The sequence below is a fragment of the Cydia amplana genome, chromosome 12, assembly GCF_948474715.1.
Source record: "Cydia amplana chromosome 12, ilCydAmpl1.1, whole genome shotgun sequence".
Taxonomy (NCBI): domain Eukaryota; kingdom Metazoa; phylum Arthropoda; class Insecta; order Lepidoptera; family Tortricidae; genus Cydia; species Cydia amplana.
Window position 1 is genome coordinate 12,880,881 of NC_086080.1, and position 26,207 is coordinate 12,907,087.

At 36.5% G+C, this 26,207-nt stretch overlaps 1 protein-coding gene and 1 long non-coding RNA gene across 2 annotated transcripts in view; both read right to left on the reverse strand.

Annotated features, from left to right (window-relative positions):
- Positions 1-26,207, reverse strand: part of LOC134653078 (uncharacterized) — a 383,717-nt gene that overhangs the window by 214,351 nt on the left and 143,159 nt on the right. The gene's annotated exons all lie outside the window — the stretch shown is intronic.
- Positions 14,700-17,502, reverse strand: LOC134652657 (ecdysone oxidase-like). The gene is made up of 3 exons (XM_063507820.1): positions 17,361-17,502; positions 16,471-16,604; positions 14,700-16,291 (listed from the first exon to the last, which is right to left on the reverse strand). The coding sequence occupies exons 1-3, from the start codon at positions 17,500-17,502 to the stop codon at positions 14,762-14,764; spliced, it is 1,806 nt and encodes a 601-aa protein (XP_063363890.1). The 3' UTR covers positions 14,700-14,761.

Below are 26,207 nucleotides of genomic sequence, written 5' to 3' on the forward strand. Positions count from 1 at the left end.
AAAAGTAATCGAGACGTTTTTGAAAATTCAACCCCTAAGGGGGTTAAAAAGGGGATGAAATTTGTCTTGGCGTGCAAATTTTATTTTAAGCTAGGAACTTAAATCTTTGCAAAAAGGTATTAAATGAAAAGACCAGAAAACTAATTTCAGCGTTTTTAAAAATTCATCCCCCAAGATGGTAAAAAAGGGGTTGAAAGTTTGTATGGAGATAAAATATTTTTGTGAGTGCGGGAGTTGAATTTGTATAAGGGCATATTATTAGAATACAAAAAAAGTAATTTCAGCGTTTTAACAATTCATCCCTTTAAAGGGTTAAAAAGGGGTTGAAAGTTTGTGTAGGGTTCAAATTGTCTTTTAAGTTAGGAATTTCTAACTTCGTAAAAAGTTATTTCATTAAAGGAGAAGGAAACTAATTTCAGCGTTTTTTAAAATTCATCCCCCAAGGTGGTGAAAAAATGGTTGAAAGTTTGTATGGAGATTACATATTTTTATGAGTGCGGGACTTGCATCTTTGTATAAAGGCAAATTATTAGAAAACAAGAAAAGTAATTTCAGCGTTTTTAATAATTCATCCCCTAAAAGGGTTAAAAAGGGGTTGAAAGTTTGTAAAGGGTTCAAATTTTATTTAATTCTAGGAACTTAAAACTTCGTTAAAAGGTATTATATTAAAAGAGAAGAAAACTAATTTCAGAGTTTTTGAGAATTCATCCCCCAAGGTGGTGAAAAAGGGGTTGAAAGTTTATGTGAAGGTCAAACATGTTTTTTTAGTGCGGGACTTGAATCTTTGTGTAAAGGCATATTATTAGAATATAAGAATGGTCTAAGCTAATGTAGAATATAATAACCACCAACATACAAATCCACGCGTACGAAGTCGCGGGCAACAGCTAGTCTATCTATAACAAGGTGCTCGTATAGCACACCTTGCTGCTACTTGTGCGATTTTACTGGTCTATTTTGACAGCACCCTTTGCCCAAAGCCATTACAGGGTACAATAGTTTCCTTATATTATACTACTAGTGACCCGCCCCAGCTTCACACGGGTTAACAAATTATACATAGGTAAACCTTTCCCTTGAATCACTCTATCTATTAAAAAAGACCGCATCAAAATCCGTTGCGTAGTTGCAAAGATCTAAGCATACATACAGACAGACAGACAGCCGGAAGCGACTTTGTTTTATACTATGTAATATGTACAATACAATATATCGCCGCTATACTTACTCAACCTCGTATCTGCAACACTCCTTTGATGACAAAAACACCCGTATTCCGAATGAAAGAAAAGCGACATTTCCATCAAATGATTGTTGCAGATATGAGGTTGAGTAAGTGTAGCGACAATATTTTTCTTTAACTTGACTTACGCATGTTTATTTCAGTCTTTGTCCAACCCTTTGCTGTCTAAGTCAATGCGTATGCTGTTGCGTAGTCATAGTATGCGTGATACCGTGCCTTATAGCGATCTACTTCTGTGGTCTGTGGATATACTACTTCGCTACTATTGAATGTGTTTGATATTGAAAGATTTTGAAGACAGGTACGTGCTCCAGTAATACTAATAGGGTACACAAATACTGTTCAAATAAAGGCTCCATAAAATAGGCTGCCAAAGTGCGCCATTAAAAAGGTATCACAAAAAACTGCTTGAATAGCATAAGATGTGCTTCCCTTGCATTGTATGAAAGCTTGGAACTTTCCATTGTGCGTGGTTCGACACTTGGCTCGTTTTTAGAATTTTTGTTTGTATGACCCTAGCCTGTATGATATAAACAGTTTATAGCATCTTGTTTCAGAATGGGATATTATAAAACATCTGGTGCAAAAATATACAGCCATATCAACGAAAGACAAATTTGGTTAAGAACTTTACGACATATTTTTTTTAGAGACTTCAGGTCAGTGGACTTAGAACACTATTATAGATGTTTTTATTTAGTTTTATTGTCATTGTTTATTGATATATCATTATACGGTTTTCTGTAAAAAAGACCAGTTTTCGTTAATTGTAAGATTTTTTGGAAAATTAATCCGGAATATGGCTATACTTTTGGCGCGTTGTTTAATCCGTTACTATGGATGCTGACTGTGCATATTGACAAATTTCATTAACAGAAATCGTGACAATGATGGTTTTACAAAAGTATTTTGTATTAATTTACCTACTGGATCGTTGACTCATTGTCTCAGCTTAGACAAAGATCTGAAGGCACGGCCGTGCCCCCGCCAAGACGAGGCAGATACATTATTCGCTTAAGATCTGCCAAATGCCGCAATTATGTATAAAGCTATATTTGTTGTTTGAATTTAAAAAACTGCGTAAGTCAATTTGGAGAATAATAGTGTACCCGTTGGGTCTCTATTGTAAAGTTGGAGATGAATAGATGATACTAACACTTTATAAATCAATAGTAAAGTTGTCAAGTTAAACTTACTTTTCCCCAATTCAGAAAATCCTATCCTAATTGGGATACCGGACTTTGCCGTTTTTTACACCGGAGTAATTTCATGTGTGAATTAAATTTTGGTTAACTCATCAGGTATGCTAAAGGATTAGCATTTAAATAGACAGGACTCGCGTTTGGGAAAATAGGTAATTTGAGCCGGAATGTTATTTTAACAATGGCGAAAGGAGTTTCTGTGACTAGAATCCGTAAACACCCGCCATATAATTATATTATAAAACTGTCCTTGAACAGTCTTTATCTATAATTATGTTTTTTACAAGCTTTAATTAAATTAGCAATGTTCATAAGTAACTATCTATATGTAGATATGAAACCGTTCAAAGTTTGCGAACTTTTTCACGACCACTTTTCGGTATCCAATCCAACTGTTTGACTTCGGTATCCAACTGTTCGAACTGTTTGACATACGTAGGTATACACGTTGACAATGTAATATATACTATGTTATGTTATGATATTTATGATGATAACGTTCTTCAATAATTTTACAAGTACGTAATTAGCTAGTAGATACCAAGTGTTATTACGAATACATATATTATACCTAGGTACTTACTATGGTAATATAAATTAGCTGGAAGATTGAACGTCCCTGCCGCAATTTTCTCAGGACTCACAGGATTACAATAATCATGAAAACCATGTTTAATTAATTCTCAATGTTATTAACTAAACAATTTTCACAATTTATTGGAGCTCTCAATATTTCTAGAGTGAAAAACGTTGTAGTATTTTTCTCTGAACGTTTTCCTCAATAAAGCTAAAACCCATCCTAATTTAATTTGTGGTCTAAAAGGTAGATTGAAACTTGTTTCGATCCCCTTACCTTACTTAGTGAGGTTTGTATTAAGTAAGTACCTAACTTAAGTAACTAGAAGATATTGGATATCGCGATAACTTTCAATCTTTTTAACTACAAGTTCAACATTTCTACCAGCAGTTTAAATGAAGATGTTTTATTTGTTCCCCAAGATTTTGGGTACTTTGAATAAGCATATTTTCCGACCACGAGACAGTTACTTGGCTACAGTTAGGTAACCAAAATTATTATAAATATACTTAGTAAATTTTTTATATTCCTTTCAGATTTCAGAATTTTTTATCCAATTATAATATTTAATTTTATAAATGTGATACAATAAGCCAATTAAAGGTTCTCATCAGTAAATACAGATTAACAAAAACAATTGAAGGGATGTTTTTACAAAAACAACATAACTGCTTAGAGCGGTTGACACTTTTTTAAGAACATTGTTAATCGTTTCAGGTGTCAACCAGTGTAGTCAGTTATGTTGTTTTTGTAAACATCCCTTCGATTGGTGGTTAGCACTATTGCACTATAACTACGTTTTAATGCCAAAGCCAGATAAATAAAGAAAAAACACAGCACAATGAAATAGGCTAGCTAATAGCTAGCTCTAGGTGCACCTATAAGTAACAAGCTAATTCTTAACTAGAGCATTGACTGCATCTCTTACAAATTAACACTCGTAGCCTAAACATACATGAAAACCCGGTTGGTTACTCGTAGTAATAATTTCTCTTGAGAGAGTAGTGTTAACATCTCTGCGGTAACTCTTGTTAATAATTCGATCAAAAACTTACCTTATTTCATGAGAACAAGGTGTATAATAGTATATTTTTCTGACGTAGTTAATACAAGCAGAAATGGTTAGGTAGAGGGTGGGGCCTCAGAGGTCTATGGGTCCGATTGCTGCCGACGCCTACGATATAATTAAATATTAAAGATCCAATGTACCGCCGAGACTGCTAGCGAAAATCCAATCTAATTTAATTTTCTAAGCGTCTTACCTTTTGCAAAACATTAGGTTGTAATATTGTTTTCATTCTATGCTTTCAGGAATAGGTTCGATCATTATCATTAGGCAAAAATTAAAACAGGAAAAATGAAATTGAGTGATTATGATGAACGGGAACCAATCCAATCAATGCCTAACCGTCAAACCACTAATTTAAGAGGCCTTCCGTATTTCACCACTGTAATTGTAGGTACACCTTTCAACTGCTGCATCAACCACACGAATTTAGCGTTTTTTTATATAGGTATTAAGTTAAATAGGGATCAAAATACCTTGGACAGGGCTCGAGATTTTGGGGTGTTTTATTATCCCTTTTTTCGGATATTATATAAAATTATGCAAAACTGAGAAAGTAAATACGTTAAATATTGACCTAAATCAGCTTTTAAACTATGGTTTGGGTTTGGGTGGTTATGGTGGTTCACATATAATAATATGTTATTATATGTGAACAATAAGAAAAATGTACAGTCAGCAGCAGAGGGCCTACCGCGAACCACGTTCTAAGTGTTGCCTCTCTGTCACACTTACGTACGAATTTACAAGTGCAACAGAGAGGCAACACATCGAACGTGGTTCGCGGTAGGCCCTCAGAAGTTGCTAAGCGGGCGAGGTGTTCAAAATTACCTTGACGCGCTCTTATTCTCTTAACAATAAAGTCGCGTCAAGATCATTTTGAACACCTGGCCCGCTTAGAAACTATTGCTGCTGACTATAACTTTTATATCAGTAAAAAACTTATGTGACAGAACTTATGAACCGACTAAGTATATTGGGTATTTTCCTAGGGCCTGTACGGATATGATGGTCGTTCTTGTCTACGTGACAGCGTGATAAAACGGTGTCCGTCACTTTCTTTCCCACGGTGTTAAACAGTGACAGTTATTTTATCACGTGGATAAAGATGGATAAAGCTATCCATAATAGGCTGGCTGGAAAACTGCCAAGGTCATAAGCGCAAAATACCTGGCAAAGATGCAGCTGTACCTATTAGTTATCGGTCGATTAGCCTACTATCACCACTTGGCAAATTATTTGAGTGGATCCCTTCACGTCTGCATTTCTATTCTAATGGCAAAATCATTAAACGAAAAGTTAGTTTTCGCTTACAACACTTGCATGCTTTTATTAGATGCAGAAAAAGTATACGATTCAGTCCAGCATTATAGTCACATATAAGCTAATACGTTTTTGTAATACTCGTAGTCAAAATTGTGGTCTTATTTGAGAGAGAAATGGTTTGGTTCACATAAGAGACTTAAGAGAGTCAAAATCTACACTTCACCCAGTTCCAGTTGGTGTACCCCAAGGGTCCATCCTCGGGCCTTTATGTTTCTCTTAAATGTTAACGATATTCCAATACAAACACGTACAAACTTGTAATGTCTTGCAGACTTTAGTATAAGTCTTTGATTTTAGTATAAGGAGACTACAGCTATTAATTGAACGTCTACACGAATTCTTTACAAAGTGGAAACTTGATAAAACCAAAACGGAGATTATGTTATTCACGCGTTAACGTAATCGTCCACATATACTTGGATATTGTTGTATACGCATACACGAGCGTTTTTCTTTTCAACCATCAGCAACGATATACCTACCGTCTGTTTTTGACTGCTGGAACTAAAAGTAATCGCTACTTGAATAGGTATTATACAATATACAAAAGTAGTTAGAAAATTGTCTTCCTGCTATGGCACGACACGACGTCTACATTTCCATTAAGCGGAAATGGCGACCGTATAATAGCATTAAAAGAAACAGATCACCGAAGGCCCTCTCTTAAGGCCCCAGTACACAATGGGCCAGCGTGGGCCATTCTGGGGGACGCATTTATGCGTTAGAGGGAGCAAGTGATATCTCATTCTACCGCATGGCTGCGTCCCTTGGACTGGCCGGCGATGGCCCATTGTGTACAGGGGCCTTTACGTGTGGAACCCGCCTTCATGGAGAGGCACGGCGCATTAACCTGACAACATTTTCATTATTTTCCTTCTACGGGGTCAGCGAGGTTCTTTAGGGCGTATACACACTATATATATTATTGAGCGCTATTAAAACTGCCGTACGGAGTCAGACTACTTTTTTCACTTTTCAAGCTTTTATGTTTTTTTTAATATCATAGATTGAGTGTTTGAGAACGATCTTTTACTGTATTTTAAAAGAAACTGTGAAACTCAAAAAAAAGAGTTTGAATATATGTATAACGTCATATTTGTATCAAATTTCCACTGTTACAAATAAAAACATACATAAACATATTATAATATAAAAACTATTAGAAAATAATTACATTGTTGCAGTTAAAAGACTCAATAAAGGGCTCGACTCAACTCGGCACTTAAAAGACTTAGAAGTTTATAAGCGCAGAGTAGCATAAAAAAAGGCGAGTTCTTCAAATTTAGACTCAAAAGACTCGAGTTACTACCAACACTAGTGTGTATGAAGCCTTTAATGTTACACCGAACCCACGATTCTTCTCGCTTGATTGCATGTTTTGTCTTTGCTTTCTTTTCAGATACAATAGGTACCTCTACCAGTGTTAATCAGTGCTGAGCACCACACACAATGACGTATACTTAAGTATGGTAGCTATACTTCAGTAAATAATAAATGTATTTTTTTTCTCAGCAATAAAATCCTTTGGCGCATAGGTTGGTAGTTTGCAATTTATAATAGAGAAATGGTGCGTGAAATTTAATACATACTTAGATTCCATCCAACAAGTACCTAAGTACTTGTTGTTTTAATTTATCCTCATAGATTTTTTTTTAGGTCATTATAAAAAAAACAAGGGAAGCATTTACATTTATGACACAATAGTTGTTACTCGACATGACTGCTCCCAATTTCATTATCTAAGATAAAATACAAATGTACTTTTTACTAAAATACCGCGAGTTTGCTGTAGATAAAGCAGATAGTACGCGGATAGTACTCACTCATTCATAAAAGTAATTTCCCATGTTAGCCAGTGGGTAATACTGAAAGTTTCTGGAATGAGCCACTTAGAAGTCACGCAATGAAAATGTTTATTTGTTGAAAATATAACTTATTGTCTATTTTTAGAAGGTAGGTACAATTTATTCAGCGATGATTTGTATTTTAGGAATAATGTTTGAAAATTATACGTCAAAGAATTTTTAAAGAATCTTTACAATATTATTCTGAGAAAATATTCGTATTATGAATTTATACGATTTTGAATGTTTTCAGTCGGCAAAAAGGTATGAATCGCATATCAACAGATGCCTCGGGTATAATGGGTATTGGGTATCTACCTACCACAATACTATATGACTGAAAACCCAAAATTTAGCGAATGAACTGCGGGAAATAAACGTTAAAACGTACGTGTTTTTGTAAGAATCCAGAAACTTTCAGTGTTACCTAAGTACCGCCTATACCTAACCTATATATTTTGCAACGTCATTAGAGCATCAGGTCAATCGGATGTAAAAGTGGGTCACCATCGACTTGCAAACCTGGCTTTTTATTTCTGGCGGAAAACATTGTGTTTGCAACTGTATTGTTCAATTTATTCCATTGGTACTATGGTTTTCCATCTATCGAAGATGGAAAACCATAGTGAGCGGAAGGGTAGTGGAAGAATACAACTACGAGTATTTTATCCGTGCGTTTTATACTTACTACGATTAAACCATAGATAAAAGATAAGATAAAAGATAGTTTATTCAAGTAGGCATATTTACAATGCGCTTATGATCGTCAAATAAAGCTAGGTAGACCGGCTCCAACCCTACACCTCTGCCCCGAGAAGATTTAAATCCCCCCTCAATTGGAGGAGGGTATCCCATTATGGGACCGGCAACAAACTCGGCGGGACACATCTTTTCAAAAATAATTACATCTTATAATTAACATGCATTACGAGAAAATAAGGAAAAAAAATACAATTTAAACTACTATAGAATTCATGCAATTATACACATAAGGTGTAATAGAGACTTGATTTAGAAAATATACATATGTACATGGAATCATACAAATTCGTAGCTCTTTCAGAAAACATATCAAATTCTTACAAAAGGAAAAGAAAATAAAGTTATTAAAAGAAATGGGAAAACATATTATATAAATCTGATTGATTATTATGAATTACCAACATATAATATTTGATGTGCTTTCCTGCTTACCTGAGCTGTGTCACCTATAACTCTACACATAATACAATGTTTTTAATTGCTACTAAGTACTTTTTATTAGTTTCTGGTTTGGACCATGCATGTTTGTCTGTCAAGTAGTCCTCGACTCTGTAATAAGCTTTTAACATCAATGACTTTTTTAAGTAATTCTTAAGAGCTGGAAAGGGTAATCTTAAAGCATCCTCAGGTAACTTGTTATAAAAATGAATGCATTGCCCAACGAATGACTTTTGTACCTTACGGACACGAAACTTTCTGATAGCAAACTTATTTTTATTTCTAGTGTTAAAGTTATGGACATCAGAATTCTTAGTGAAGGAGTCTAGATTCTTAATAACATAAATAATACTATCATATATGTATAGGGAAGCTACAGTTAAAATATTAATTTCTTTGAAAAGTTCTCTTAATGATTCACGCGCTCTTAAGTTATATATAGAACGAATGGCTCTCTTTTGTAAGACAAATATAGTCTGTATGTCAGCTGCTTTGCCCCAAACCAGAATACCATATGACATTACACTATGAAAATAACTATAATAAACAAGGCGAGCTGTTTCAACATTAGTCAATTGTCTAATTCTCCTCACGGCGTAAGCGGGCGAACTTAATTTGTTAGCTAGTGTTCCGATATGAGGACTCCATTGTAGATTTTTGTCCAATGTTAAACCAAGAAACAGAGCTTTATCTACCATCTCTAAGCATTCATTATTCAAAAGTATTTTAGTATCGACTGGTTTAACATTCGGCAAAGAAAATCTAATACATTTGGTTTTCTTAGCATTAAGAAGCAAATTGTTCATAGTAAACCAGTTAAGTACATTAACGAGTGTGCTGTTAATTACACTGTAATCGGTAGATTTCCGATCAACCTTAAAAAGTAATGATGTGTCATCAGCAAAAAGAACTATTTCACAAAGATTTTCTACTATACATGGCAAATCATTTATATAAACCAAAAACAGGAATGGACCCAAAATAGAACCTTGTGGCACTCCTAATTGGACTACAGCTCCGCTAGACTGGGTTTTGTTTACGACAACTGTTTGTGTTCTATTGCTAAGGTAAGAAGACATAAAGTTTAGGGCATTTTTTGACAGACCATAGTGTTATAATTTCAAAATGAGCGTTCCATGATCCACACAATCAAATGCTTTAGAAAGATCACAAAATATGCCAATTGCATCACAAGAATTTTCCCAAATATTATAAATATGTTTAATTAGTACCGAAGCAGCATCGGTCGTGGAACGGCCCTTTGTGAAACCAGCTAACTATAAAAAAGCTAATGCGTATCAATAACTGAACTCACTCAGCGTCTTAGCGTTACTTACGAGTATATATGTATTTTGCGTAAAAAGATTATTCTAAAAATTATTGTTTTTCTTGGTTGCATTCTGAAGGGTCCCGGAGTTCGTTTACTCTACTCCAAGTATTGCCCCAGGTATTGATTTAATACATTCACTTCTGCAAAATGCTTAATTAAAAGTTACACTAACTGCCGGCGCGAAGGTGTTAGTTAAGTCGATAATATTTTGCAACATAATTAATACTCGTGGCGAAAACGCGATTGAGATCGAAGTAGACTAAACTATTTGCTCTAGATTACTTTGCAATATGAAAAGGATCGCACTAGCCATTCAATGGCGCGGATGAAGCACAAATGAGCCGATGAAAATTGAATCGAAAAGTTTGTCCCCCGGAGCCATTCTGGCGAGGACGAGTGAGGTTCCGCTGATGTAGCCGGGGATATTGGAAAATTGGTGGCCACATCGGCGGCAATATAGTTAAGTAGGTACCTAACTATAGACAAGGCAATTTGGTCAGAATACAAGTAGCAGTTAAAAACCCTTTTTTTAAAACCTTTACTGGTAATAAGATTGTACTTCCTGTAGCCGCCGTGCAGGTCAGGATCTCGACGACTCAAATAAAAAGCTTCAATTTACTGATAGAATCTTCCAAAGATACTGCCAAAACGGTTTTTTAAATGTAGAAGTCGTGGTTGTTGTATGGAGGCTGATGAAAGAGTGATTTGTAATATTTGATCAGTACTAAAAGTAGTTTAAATTTAGGTGTCTCTAATTGCCCGCGATACAGAGTATGTGGAGCGCTCCTATTGGTGCTTTAGAAAAAGCTTCCAAATACTAGCCGAGCCCGACGGCTGCGTTTAGCTCAGTAGCTAGCATTAGGAATATATTGAGAATGTAACTGTGTAAGTACCTATTTATTCAGCTGTTGTTTGATTTGTGAAATAATACTTGTTTACGATACAAGTGCGAAAAATAGGATTACAATCAGATTTCGCCGACACAACACTAGAGATGCGATCAAATGAATAGTTTTGTGTGTACGAGCGAATGCGTCTGGGTGCAGTGGTGTGAAAACGTCGGTGCATCCAGGTCAGGCAGAATCCACGGCAAGATAAATATTTTTTACTGCTGATCAAGGGGGCGGGGCGTTAGGTACTTACCTACCTACTGTGTTTGTTTGAGTCAGTTCACTTAGTCGCACCATCTAGGTACTATGTCGTTCGGAAAACTATATAACTATTAAAGCAGATTAAACTATTATTGATATTGTAATAATAGGCAATCAATTTAGGGTACTTACCTATACTACAGAAACAATAATGATTACTGGGTTTTGACAGTTGAAGTCCCATACCTAATTATAACGCTTTATTGGTTGTATCCGGAACGGATTTGCATTGAATGTTTATAGTTGGCATCGTTTCGGTGTTCAGTTGATGCACAACTACTCGTATAACGACTGGCTAAGAGTTCTAGCATTTAAATATTGTTTTTTTTTGTGCTTAGAATCAGCGCTAGCGCTATATAATCTGCACAAAAAATCCCTATTTGTCCTTTTCATCGCGTTTAATTATGAATATTCTGCCGTCAAACACATTTCATTCATTTTCGGCCTCCGCCTCCGTTTCCGCTAATCATCCTTTTTTGGTGGATAGCGGGCATTACGAATACAAAACAAAATTAGTTTAAAAACAGGTACCTAGGTACTCATGTTGTTTTAAATATTAAGGAAAAAAACATACGAGGGCTGTTTGATAAGTACCCGTTTATGAAAAAAATAATGAGTTGTTTTTGTTTATATGCATTTATTTTTCTTCATAGTCTCCTTTTAACTCTATACACTTGTTCCACCTATATTCAAGCTTCAATAAACCATCCAAAAAGTATGATTTCGGAAAGTCATTAAAATAGGCCTCTGTGGCGGCAATGACTTCGTCATTTGATCCAAATCGCTTACCACCGAGCCATTTTTTCAGGTTGGGAAACAAAAATAAATCGCATGGGGTGAAATCTGGAGAATACGGGGGGTAAGGCAATAGGGCGTAGCGTAATTGTGTTAATTTAGCCATCACAACTCTAGACGAATGAGCTGGTGCGTTGTCGTGATGAGACAGTACTTTTTTATTTTTTAAATGGGGTCGTTTGTCCTTCAACCCAGCGTCAAATTCATCCAATAAATTGGCATAGTACTGCCCTGTTATCGTTTCCCCTTTTCTAAGAACTCAATATGTATAATACCCTGCGAATCCCAAAAAACGGTCGCCATGACCTTTCCAGCCGATGGAACGATTTTTGCTATCTTTCGCGCAGGTTCACCCGGTAAAATCCACTGCTTCGACTGCCCTTTCATTTCCGGGGGGTCTACGGTCACGAAACGACGCAGAAACTCCTTCGGGTTACGTTTGAACACGGCCAAACACTGCTCCGAAGTAGTCAGTCGGTTCCGTTTTTGCTCCTCCGTGAGTAAACGCGGCACCCACCTCGCCGATACTGTCTTCATACCCAATTTTTCTTCTAATATGTTTTGTACCCGCTCGATTGGAACATTTACAGCATCAACGATTTCTCGAAGTTCAATTCGGCGGTCGGCTAAAACGATATTTTCAATTTTCTTAACCATATCGTCTGTAGTCACCTCAATTGGGCGGCCTGGGCGATCCTCATCAAAGACGGTTGTTCTCCCCCGCTTAAACTCGTTAAACCAGTATCTGACGGTTGTAATAGAAGGAGCACATTCATGGTAAACCGCTTGCATTCTTACTTTTATTTCATTACATGTTTTTCCTTCCAAAAACAAGAATCTAATTACAGACCGATACTGCTCTTTCTCCATTTTCACAATTTTAAGTTCACGCTTTCACTGAATCGCTGTCAAATGAGAAAAAAACAAAAGAATGCTGTTTTTTTTTTAAATTTTCCCACCTCTGAAAAATGGCTTAAAACGATTGTATACATATTTTCGGCCCGTGATATTAATACATTTGGAAAACGGGTACTTATCAAACAGCCCTCGTATTTTGTTAACATCTACGCGTATTTGCCCTATAAAAGTAAAATATGCCATTATTGTGATGGAATGCACCTGACCTATTACAGCCATGGGTTTACGGCTCGCCATACTCGCATAAATATATACGGTTATGGAGCCATAAAATATCTAATTCCATCGATAGGTAACTTCAATAACGGCAGGTACTCGGGCCTCCCTTCTGATCGATCGTGAAAACACATGGAAAGTATTTTTTGCGAATAACAAACATTATTTACGAAAAACAAATACAGACTTACATTTGTTTAAAAACATTGGGCCTATAGAAAACATCGAAAAATTGGCACACGTTATTTGAATCTTTATCGCTCTTTTCCGTTCGAACGATAGATAGTTAGGTTTTTGCAATAGCCTCCTCCCCTGCCCCTCCTGTTTTTTTTCCGCTTTTACTCTGCTGCTTTTATAAATTTGCAATGCAAAGTGGGGTAGTGCATGTTATCATCAATATAATATTTTTATAAAAATATGACGTTGATGATGACACTTTGTTAATATTCTGTTCAAGTCGGTGGTCTAAGTTAGCTTAGACACTCTACCGTTATTAATGCACATCTGTGTATGTTACGTCATGTTAATCGTGTTAATCAAGATTCATAGATTAAGGTCAGTAGCATGTACCTTTGTGCTTCTATCGAGCCTTCAGTATGGTCAGAGAATCCAATACCTATGTAAATTAACCCAGCCTACAGCCTAGGGCATTCGCTACCGGCTTAATACAGTTAGAGTGGGTACCGTTCCGCTCGAATTTTGTGAAGTAATATGTGCGTTATAACTGTTATAAGCAATATCATGCCTTTAAGTAGGTACCTATGTTTAAATAAAATAATTCGTTTAATTTCGTTTCTAGTTGTTTTGAACTCAAAAACCCTTCGCAAACCACTCTATATTATCTGTCAAATCTGTGATTTAAATATACACTTCCTTTGAACATCAAACGTTTAATAAAACGAAATTTGTAAACTTTTGTTTATATACCTAATTAAATAGAGCCTCAATTTATACCGAACTGTTCTACAGGCAAAGTTTTTCAATCGTTTTTCTATAAACTCGATTGTTTCTTAGAGATATACTTTCCCTTGGGTGGTTTTCTTTAAAAGGAGCCTTTGGGCCCGATTCGGATTTTGTAATAGACATCTAATAGATATCTTTTAGACATCGCCAAGATACGATAACGATATGTTTAAGATCTAACCTGTCAAATTTGACATTTCCGCGATTCTGGAGATATTCTTAAACGATTTCCACAAGATATTACTTAGAGATCTAATTCACATCTAATAGATATCTAACATCTAACACAATGTATCGTAAAAGTGACATTGGTTGCCCGAACTGCGCTGCAAAAGAGAACTAGTTGAAATCTGAACTATAACGTATCTAGAATGGATCTAGTACGTGTCGTCTCTTGTGAATATCTTGAAGTTCGAATACGGCAGTATATTAAAGTAAAAGTTTACTACTTTCGGTCTATTTGTGGACTCTAAAATCTTACTCGGACGTTTGTACTTATCTTAACGTTTAAAATATACAATTTTGAATAAGTAAATATATTTTATGAACAGCTGACAAGTTATACATTGATACATTACACATATTTTTACGTTTTTATTTTCTTTATATTTATGTTTTAAATTATTTTAGTTTTTAATTACATAGGTGGTACTATAGTACCTACGTGTAGTAGTGGTTTTATGGTATACCAAAAAATTCGACTTAGTAATGTTTTTTGCGTTCGTGGTCAGCGTTAGCGTTTTATTTGCATCCTTTATTTTTGTAAATGGTTTTGAGAGTCAGAATAAAAACAAAAGTTATTCATATTTTTATTTATCTATCTAGTTAAAATAGTACAAATTCCATACTTATGCCCAAGATATTCTCCACCTGTCAACTCTTGGGTCACACAGTAACTTGAAGTTAGTGTATGGTGCAAAATTTGTAATTTTATTGACCATATGTTTGTTTAATCATATCGGCCAGTTTTTCCCCGATCATTATACAGGGAGCATTAGTGTTGCCACTAGGAATAGTTGGCATAATACTCGCATCGGCAATCCTTAACCCTGTAGTACCCCATACCCTCAATTCAGCATCTACGACGCCCTCTCCTTCAACACCCATTGGACACGTCCCCGATGGATGCCACTGAGTTGAGGCAGAGTTCAAAATGTGGCATTTCCAGTAATCATGAGTATTAAATTCTATGTCAACACACTGAGGTACCTGCAGATTTACAATCTCAGAACCCAAACTCTTCATATACGTGCTATTTAAAACGTCCAAGTAGTCCTCTAAATATAATGCATGATTGTCCAAATCTGTGTCATTTGCATAGTAATTAAGGAATATTTTTGGAGCGACTTCGGGATCGTTCTCGCTCAACTCGACGTATCCTCTGGAATCTGGATGCAGAAGTGTTATTGTCGTGAAAAGAGTTTCCTGCGTCTGGCCCGCCAGTGCAACAGCTGTGCAGATCTTATCATCCAGGCCAAATACGTAAGAACAGATCAACGTCGAGATAATTGTGCCGGCTGGAAGTGGGAACACCTGTGCTTGGTATTCTGGAACTGTGCTGGCATTTGATAGAGCAGCAAAACCATATATGGTAGGTGTGGGAAATTGGTCTAGATTTGTTAAAACTTCAAGGTTCTGAGATACTGATTGGACTCCTTTTTCAGCCGTTAGTATGACTGTTGCATATCCATGGTCTTGTAAGTTTTTACCGACTAATGGCGAGTCTAACAATACTTCAATACCCTTTTCAATCAAATGGTCTTTAGGTCCGATTCCCGACAACATTAATAGCTGGGGAGTATTTATAGCACCTGCTGATAGGACAACCTCTTTGGTAGCGTAAAGACTTATCGTTTGTTTATCTGGTAATTTCACTTGTACTCCGGTAGCTCGCTTAGTTTCATCGAAAAGTATTTTTGTGCATAAGGTGTTTTTGAGGACAAATAGATTTTCTCGATCTTTGATCGGTCTGAGGAACGCCACTGCAGTGCTTTGTCGTATTTTGTCATCAATCGTATACTGTGGTAGTGAGTAACCAATCTGCTCGTAGCCATTCGTATCGACGAGGATTTTATGTTTCTCACCGAAAGCCTCGAGATATTTTTCAGTATCTTCACCCCAAGTCGGTCGTGTAATTCCCAAGGGGCCATCAGTATTGTGCAGATCAGCGGAATCTGAGTTCAAGACCTCCGAGCTTTTAAGTCCTTCGCTCTTTTTGAAATAGTAAGTGACATTGTCCCAATCCCATCCATCGTTTCCCAGGTCGACCCATTGCTCGTAGTCGGCCTTATTGCCTCGCACGTAGTACATATAATTGGCGCCACTGCAACCCCCAAGCATCTTCCCTCTAGTTAAATGGATGGTTTTCGTCTTGTGAGCCTGGACGGAGTACCCGTCATCTTCGCTGTAGTAATTCCAGTCAGCCATAGAGTAGTCCACAAAAGGAAACAAGCCGGGAATCTGGAACAGGGAAGATTGCTATGTAACAAGTGCAACAATAACAAGCTAGACTTCAAAAACTCTAGTTTTTGCTATTTGTTATGTTACTTTTATGCTTTAATTCTCAGGCACATAAATCCTTGGGTAAACTTGGTCGAATCATTAAGTACCTATCTGTCGATGTTATCAGCGTAACCTACCACAGAGTCAATAGGTGGGTTGTCTCCGCCTTCGATAAGCAGCACCTTCCAGTCGGCTATCTCTGAAAGGCGGGCGGCGACCACCGCGCCAGACGACCCGGCGCCCACCACGATAAAGTCAAACTGATCTCCATCTGTGTATAATCAATGCATAAAGTCATTATAAAATATACATAGGTAGTAGTTATATATTTTTTAAACATTGTAATTTTATAATGAATTTTACAAACGGGCCTCGCGTAAACTCCATTTTCTCTACTTTAGGGTTTGAATGTTAATCGAGCTCTAGAACATTTCAAGAATATAAAGATTCAGATTCAGATGAAAAGACCCTATCTTCGATAGTTTAAACACGTATTCTAAGTAAATAACGGATATCCTTTCAAGTAAAATATAGATTCAAAGCGTCAGTTAAAATAGTCTAATAAGTTTCAAATAGTAGAGGTTATAAATAACAAACCAGTTCCTACCTACGATACAAATACGCATATTTTGATGTAGATCTTTAACAAGCAATATTTGTCCCTGTCACTATCAGTTCTCGAAAACAGTGCTAACGATTTCCACAAAACTAATTACTAGGTATGTCTAAAAAGGTAGGTTAAGTTACACAATAAAATTCGTTTTTCCGATATTTTACTCGAGCTCGGTAAACACTAGTGCAGTGCTTGTTCATTCCAATAGCTGACAGCGTAGTATGTTTGATACTTATTTTTCAAGGAAATTATTGGCAGTGTCCAGGCGGCGTAGCACGGTGGCGTTTTTATCGCTTATCACCATGCCTGTCACGTTCTAACAAGTATGTAAGTGCGAAAGGGACGCGCATAGTGATATGCGATAAAAATGGAACCGTGCTGCGCCGGCAGGACTAGGGCATTCACGATACTTACCGGACACAGTTGCCTGTGGCGGATAGTTGTCGGCGCCAAGGTGCAGAACCGTGAGAGCGGCTAGCGCGAGCTGTATCAACTTGACCACTTGGGGAATCAGTGACACCTCCAACGATGCTATAAATAGGTCTAATATAGACATCTGTAAACAATAACAACAAAATCTCCCATCTATAGGTGTGTCTAAACCTAGCGAAAATGTCGCGAGGGCACATGCTAGTTTGTTTCGCGAGCCTTCCACGAGTTGCTCTATTAGGCCAATGATATTATATAAACATAGATAGGTTATACTCATACTTGAGGAGCACAAAAAATACTTCCATATTTATTTCTGTGCCTCCGAAGAAATTTGTTATTTTTGATTAATTTTTTCATTCCATCCATCTTTGTCACACTCGTTGTTAAACATAAGGTCGTCTCTTTCTCTTTCGGTGTGCGGGAGCTCGTTAGCACGTGCACATTTCTCGCTTGTCCAGCCGCGTCTAAAGGCAACTTGTCCAATTTGTCACAAGGTAAACGCTTCAATTTTGGAACGCCTATAACCTATCTTGAGTTATAAATCATTGTATTAGGCGAAGAAACTATTAGGATGGAGGTGGCAACAATTTGGGCAGTGTCAAGCATCTCGCATATTTACCAACGTTATATTTGTCTATCCCTACCTTTTTGTACCAACTTTAACTTTTCTCTGCGTGAAATCATACTCGTTAAGAAGCCCACTGATTATCAGTCCGCCGGACGATATCGGCCTGTCAGTTAAAAGCAAAATTTGACAGCTCCGAATAACTGACAGGCCGATATCGTCCGGCGGACTGGTAATCAGTGGGCCCCTTTAGTCAAATCTGGGCTTAATAATTTCTGTCATAATAACTTTTATGACAGTAATTATTATTTAAATGGCATTGTTATTAAACATGGCATCTGAGCAAATAGTAAGCTATCGTCACTCTTCAAAATATATGTACATATCTTATACCTTTAAACGAGTAATTCAAGCAAATATATATACTCGTATTTCGGGGATCTCGGAAACGGCTCTAACTATGAAATTTGCTGTAGGTATGGGGGTTTCCGGAGGCAGTGTTGGCCGAAAGTTAATGCGAATTGAAAATGTTGGCCATTAACCATTATAAATTGAACCTTAAACCGTATCGGACGATTATAGTTTACGATTCAATTCAGATGGTAGATAAAGCTCTGTTTCTTGGTTTAACATTGGACAAAAATCTACAATGGAGTCCTCATATCGGAACACTAGCTAACAAATTAAGTTCGGCCGCTTACGCCGTGAGGAGAATTAGACAACTGACTAATGTTGAAACAGCTCGCCTTGTTTATTATAGTTATTTTCATAGTGTAATGTCATATGGTATTCTGGTTTGGGGCAAAGCAGCTGACATACAGACTATATTTGTCTTACAAAAGAGAGCCATTCGTTCTATATATAACTTAAGAGCGCGTGAATCATTAAGAGAACTTTTCAAAGAAATTAATATTTTAACTGTAGCTTCCCAATACATATATGATAGTATTATTTATGTTATTAAGAATCTAGACTCCTTCACTAAGAATTCTGATGTCCATAACTTTAACACTAGAAATAGAAATAAGCTTGCTATCAGAAAGTTTCGTGTCCGTAAAGTACAAAAGTCATTCGTTGGGCAATGCATTCATTTTTATAACAAGTTACCTGAGAATGCTTTAAGATTACCCTTTCCAGCTCTTAAGAATTACTTAAAAAAGTCATTGATGTTAAAAGCTTATTACAGAGTCGAGGACTACTTGACAGACAAACATGCATGGTCCAAACCAGAAACTAACTAATAAAAAGTAGTAGCAATTAAAAACATTGTATTATGTATAGAGTTATAGGTGACACAGCTCAGGTAAGCAGGAAAGCACATCAAATATTATATGTTGGTAATTAATAATAATCAATCAGATTTATATAATATGTTTTCCCATTTCTTTTAATAACTTTATTTTCTTTTCCTTTTGTAAGAATTTGATATGTTTTCTGAAAGAGCTACGATTTTGTATGATTCCATGTACATATGTATATTTTCTAAATCAAATTTCTATTACACCTTATGTGTATAATTGCATGAATTCTATAGTAATTTAAATTGTATTTTTTCCCTTATTTTCTCGTAATGCATGTTAATTATAAGATGTAATTATTTTTGAAAAGATGTGTCCCGCCGAGTTTGTTGCCGGTCCCATATTGGGATACCCTCCTCCAATTGAGGGGGGATTTAAATCTTCTCGGGGCAGAGGTGTAGGGTTGGAGCCGGTCTACCTAGCTTTATTTGACGTTCATAAGCGCATTGTAATTATGCCTACTTGAATAAACTATCTTTTATCTTTATCTTATCTTATCAATTTATAATGGTTAATGGCCAGCATTTTCAATTTGCATTAACTTTCGGCCAACACTGTCCGGAGGTTAAAAATCGATCTAGCTAGGTCTTATCTCTGGAAAAATGCTCATGTTTGAGTTTTTATACGTGTTCCGAGCAAAGCTCGGTCTCCCAGATATTAACATGTAATTTGACATGTAATGTTATAAATGTTGCTATGTATTTTTCATGTCACTATAATTATGATATTACTCTAAATGAATTGACTTGGGGCCCGATTCGGATTTTGAAATAGACATCTATTAGATATCTTTTAGACATCACCAAGATAACGTTATGTTTAAGATCTAACCTGTCAAATTTGACATTTGCGCGATTCTGGAGATACTCTTTAACGATTGCCACAGGATATGACTTAGAGATCCAATTCACATCTAATAGATATCTAACTCTATCTAACGTAAAAGTGACATTGGTTGCCCGAATTACGCTGCAAAAGAGAACTAGTTGATATCTAAACTATAATAGTTGATATATAACTAATTGATATATAAACTATAACTTAAAAAAAAAAAGCTGGTCAAGAAGATCTTGTCAGTAGAAAAAGGCGGCAAATTTGAAATGTAGGCGCGAAGGGATATCGTCCCATAGAAAATTTGAATTTCGCGCCTTTTTTTATTGACAAGATTTGCTTGACCAACTTTATTACAAATATTATTTTAATATGAAGTCGGTGTTGGAACTAAATTTTGGTAAAAAAACTCATTTTTCAAATCAATATCACTTTGACAAAAAAACCTTACTTTTTTCTGTATATGAGGTCCTACTCCTTGGTCGCGTCTTTGGTTACTAAAATTACGTTTGATTATATAAGATTCTTATATACTATCGTAGGGATAACTGTTTACACTTGTACAAATAGGTACTTAATTTAAATTCTTAGTACACAATTGCTGCCAAATATGAATTCTGATAAGATAATACAGCTATGGATTTCACGGGCTTAATTAACAATTTTTCAGGTATTATACTTATCTAAATATAATATTGTCATCTGTGCAAATAGTAGGAACACGTGTAACTATGTAATTTTTTTAATTTATAAAAAAAATACATGTATCTTAATCCGTATCCGAAATGTGACAATCGGAATCATATCACTAAACTTACCTGTCCATCCTGCCTGCCTGTCAGTGGAATCTATCTTATGGTTCCTCTACACGTTGGCCCAATCTAGTGGTCCAATATGATGGGCCAACGTGTAGAGAGGGTAGTGGTGTCGGTTGGCTTATGGCGCGGCGAATGGCGATGGGATGGCCGCGATGTCGGTTTTTCGGGACATGGCTCCTCTACACGATGGCCCAGCCCTGCGCCAGCGAGATGACCTTGTGGTGGTTGGAACGCAACTACACGATGGCGACATTCAGTTGTGATGTGACCGGTTTCCAAGATGGACGTGGAAGTATTAGCCGTTGCAGCAATTTATCTATACGCCAAGTACCATTATTTTCATCAAGTAATATAAAAAAAAATGGCGTAGAAGCTGCAAGAGTTTTTTGATGACACCTACTTCCCGAAAAAAAAATGAATGTTAGATTTTTTCAAAGAAATAAATTAATTAAATATCTTTTTTAATTTCATGTTACCTTATAAGTTGCTTAAATTATTTTAGTACATATTATAATTTTTATTTAATTTTGTTACTAGCTTACCAACATATTAGCTGTGCAAATTGTGCAATGTAGGTACTTACTGTATATAGTTAGATATGTATCTAATTTTCATTTATTTCACTAAAGATGGTCAAGAAAATCTTGTCAGTAGAAAAAGGCGGCAAATTTAAAACAATGTAGGCGCGAAGGGTTATCGTCCCATAGAACATTTGAATTTCGCGCCTTTTTCTACTGACAAGATTTGCTTGACCAGCTACATAAGTATGTATTGTTATATTTATTTATTTAAATTATAAATGTACTGTCTGCGTAAATTTCCTATTCCTTCCATAATGAGGCCACGTACTCTTCATTTTTAATAAAAAAAAAACCATAAATTGATACTGAGCATAAACGTCCACACTCGACCGTGTTCGAGCACGCACTGTGGACTGGGCCACGTGTAGATGCGTACCGCCATCGCTGGCCCAATACCTTTGATGTGGGGACGAAAAACCGACACCACGGCCAACCCATCGCCATTCGCCGCGCCATAAGCCAACCGACACCACTACCCTGTCTACACGTTGGCCCAATATATTGGACCAATATGTTGGGCCATCGTGTAGAGGAACCAACACATCAAAGGTAGGGCCAGCGATGGCGGTACGCATCTACACGTGGCCCAATCCACAGTGCGCGCTCGAACGCGGTCGAGTGTGGACGTTTGCGCTCAGTATCAATTTACGGTTTTTTTTATTAAAAATGACGAGTACGTGGCCTCATTATGGAAGTAATGAAGGAATAGGAAATTTACGCAGACAGTACATTTACAATTTAAATAAATAAATATAACAATACATACTTAAACATACACACACACACACACATACATACTTACATAGTTAAATAAATGAATATTATATACATATCTAACTATACATAGTAAGTACCTACACTGCACAATTTGCACAGCTATGTTGGTAAGCTAGTAACAAAATTATAATACGATCTAAAATAATTATGTAAAGCAAATTGTATGGTAACATGAAATTAAAAAAGATATTTAATTAATTTAATTCTTTAAAAAAATCTAACATTCATTTTTTACCGGGAAGTATTGTATCATCCAAAAACTCCTGCAGCTTCTACGCCATTTTTTTTAATTACTTGAAGGAAATATTGATACGTGGCGTATAGATAAATTGCTGCAACGGCTAATGCTTTCACGTCCATCTTGGAAACCGGATAGATCACAACTGAATGTCGCCATCGTGTAGAAAGTTGCGTTCAAACCATCGCATGGCCAACTCATTGGCCCAGCGCTGGCCCATCGTGTAGAGGAGCCATTAAGTAGGTAAAGATACTGTTATAGGTGTCTACCAAAAAAAAAGAAAACCGACTTAAAACTCCTTCGAAACAAAAAAAATACTCAAATCGGACCACAGGGCTCGGAATAATCGGTGAACAAACATAAAAAATAGCCACAACCGAATACAGAACCTCCTCCTTCTTGGAATTGAAGTCGGTGTAATAAAACAAAAAAAAAATAACCGACTTCAAACTCCTTCGAAACAAAAAAATACTCTTATCGGACCACAGGGCTCGGAATAATCGGTGAACAAACATGACAACTAGCCACAACCGAATACAGTCCTTCTTCTTGGAATTGAAGTCGGTTAAATAAAAAGCTCAATAAGTTCTTGAGTGTTGCGTTGGTTTTTCTTAAAGGAGTGTTCTGCGCATGTTTTATCCCTCATGGGCATAATGTGTAGCATATCTGTTACAGTATATTTGCTTTGACTCTGATCGGATGTATTTTATTCGTTACCACCAGACATAATATTAAGATCTTGTTTCCCACAGAAAACGAATCAATTATTTTACCTACCCAGGAGCCCGATTCAGATTTATCAACTTGTCATGGTTTTGATCTTTGAAACGACCTTGAAGATCGCTTACGCTGTGCACGCGAATTTAAGTGATAGTTGTAGGGCGATTGTGCACTACAATGAATTTTACTGTCCGGCAGTCCGAGTTTTTACGGTCCGAGATGACAGCCATGAAAAACGTGTTTATGCTTGTGCACTGCGTCTGGAATTAGTATAATTCATGATTTGGCCGAGCGGGGGCGGGCCTCTCTTTTAGTAAAAAGACGGACAAGTGCACAAGCCAATCATCCGTTTTTTTCATGACACTGCGCCGCACCTGCGAGTAAAAAGACGGACAAGTGCACAAGCCAATCATCCGTTTTTTTCATGACACTGCGCCGCACCTGCGAGGAAAAAGACGGACAAGTGCACAAGCCAATCACCCGTTTTTTTTCATGCCATATCGGACCATGAAATTCGGACTGCCGGACAGTAAAATTCACTGTAGTGCACAATCGCCCGTACGGTGCGTCAGATGCGCTAATCCAAACAAGACGATCGTCACGGTCGTATCAAAACCAGTTCAAAACCGTAACCAGTTTTCAAATCTGTATTAGGTTCCTGAACTTATTCTGGCAAAAGGAGAACTATTAACATAATCTGTGACGAGGGATATACAAAATGATTCATCGACAACTGAAATCGATACTTTAGGTATAGAAAATAATAAGGGCCGGTACAGACGGACTGCAACCCGACTGCAACTTGTATGGGAACCTGGGGGCCGATTTTTGAATGTCGACCATTCGATTTCGTCACTCGAAAATCAGTGGAAAACGATGAAATGCTATTTTTGAAATTCTACTGATAAAATTTGAGAATCGAGTGGTATTGACCACTCGTATTCAATTCTATCAGTAGAAAGTAGGAATCCACAATTTTAATCACATTTGTATTATATGCCGCCAATAAAAAAATATCATAAAGGAATTAATTTATTAGATTTTTTGTGTTTATTAGATTAGCTAGTCATTGGTTGAAATATAAATATTTTTTAAGTCCTTACTATCGAAAGTCATCAATTTATCATGGTCGAATGGTGACTATAAACTGAAATAAATGTCATATACTAAGAAAAAGTGACCCAAGCCTCCAGTGCTCCAGGCTGGAAGTGTTTCTACTTGAAATAACAACAAATTAAAATATTTTCTGTATATAATTTAATTTGTTCTAATATGTACGAATACGAATGGTAAATTTCAAAATTAGGATCATGCGAAAAAAATCGTCACACATTTTCGTGTACGATTATTTTCGACCACTCGCTTTTAAATTCGAACGTTTGAAATTCAAAAAGCGGCCAAGTGCGAGTCGGACTCGCCCATGAAGGGTTCCGTATTCAGGGGATTTATGACGTATTAAAAAAAAACTACTTACTAGATCTCGTTCAAACCAATTTTCGGTGGAAGTTTGCATGGTACATCATATATTTTTTTAGTTTTATCATTCTCTTATTTTAGAAGTTACAGGGGGGGACACACATTTTACCAATTTGGGAGTGTATCTCGCGCAAACTATTCAGTTTAGAAAAAAATGACATTAGAAACCTCAATATCATTTTTGAAGACCTATCCATAGATACCCCACACGTATGGGTTTGATGAAAAAAAAAATTTTGAGTTTCAGTTCGCAGTATGGGGAACCCCCAAAATTTATTGTTTTTTTTTTATATTTTTGTGTGAAAATCTTAATGCGGTTCACAGAATACATCTACTTACCAAGTTTCAACAAGTTTCAACTTTCAAGTTTCAATAGTTCTTATAGTTTCGGAAAAAAGTGGCTGTGACATACGGACGGACAGACAGACGGACAGACGGACGGACAGACAGACAGACATGACGAATCTATAAGGGTTCCGTTTTTTGCCATTTGGCTACGGAACCCTAAAAATCGGCCCCCTGCACAACTTTTGCATAATATTCCCTATATTGTACTCGTAACTTTTGTAAGTCATGGCATGCGAGTCGTGCGACTCGCGCTTCACCTCAGTATCGTCACAGTTTAAATAATAGTATTACGTATCGTAAGAAATATTATTCGTCAAATAAGATACGGTGATAGGTAAATATTTGTAATGCTTTATGGAGTTGTTTAGTAGGTACTTCCATAAAAGTATCTTTATGTAAATATTATGCGAAGGTATAATATGATACCTTTATCCAGACTTCCATACAGAAAATGTGTCTGTCTGTCTGTCTGTCTGTCTGTATGTCTGTTACCTCTTCACGCTTAAACCGCTGAACCGATTTAGTTGTAATTTGGTATGGAGATAGTTAGGGTGAAAGGGGGGGTGGAAATTTGTATGGAAAATCGATGAAAAGCTGATTGGGTAAAAATAAGCTGCCCAAATTACTAACTCCACGCAAACGAAGTCGCGGCCAAAAGCTAGTAAAATAATAAAAATACAGCTCTAGTGAACAAATATGTTGAGATACTGAAGATACCTTAGTAAAGCCCCGAAATGTAGATGTTTAAACAGCTTATTAAGGACTGCGACTTTTGAACACGTGTATTGTTGAGATTATACGATACTGCCTAGCCCGAGACATATCATATATTATTTCACTTGAAGCAGCCACCTTTTCACGTGATATTCAGAGAGTTGGCCGCAAATAAAAACTTAAAACTCGATGACACCGCTGACGACTGAAATAATATATGATATGTCTCGGGCTAGTCATATCTTATACATATAATACACATAGAACTTCACTTACAGGTTCGTTTAATCTTTTAATTATACCTACTTACTTATTTTTACACACACTCACACACACACACACACACACACACACACACACACACACACACACACACACACACAGTTCTTGCAATAAAATAATTGATTGATTAAGGTGGTTCGATTTTTCATACAAAATTCAATCCGCTTTCAATAAGTAACTA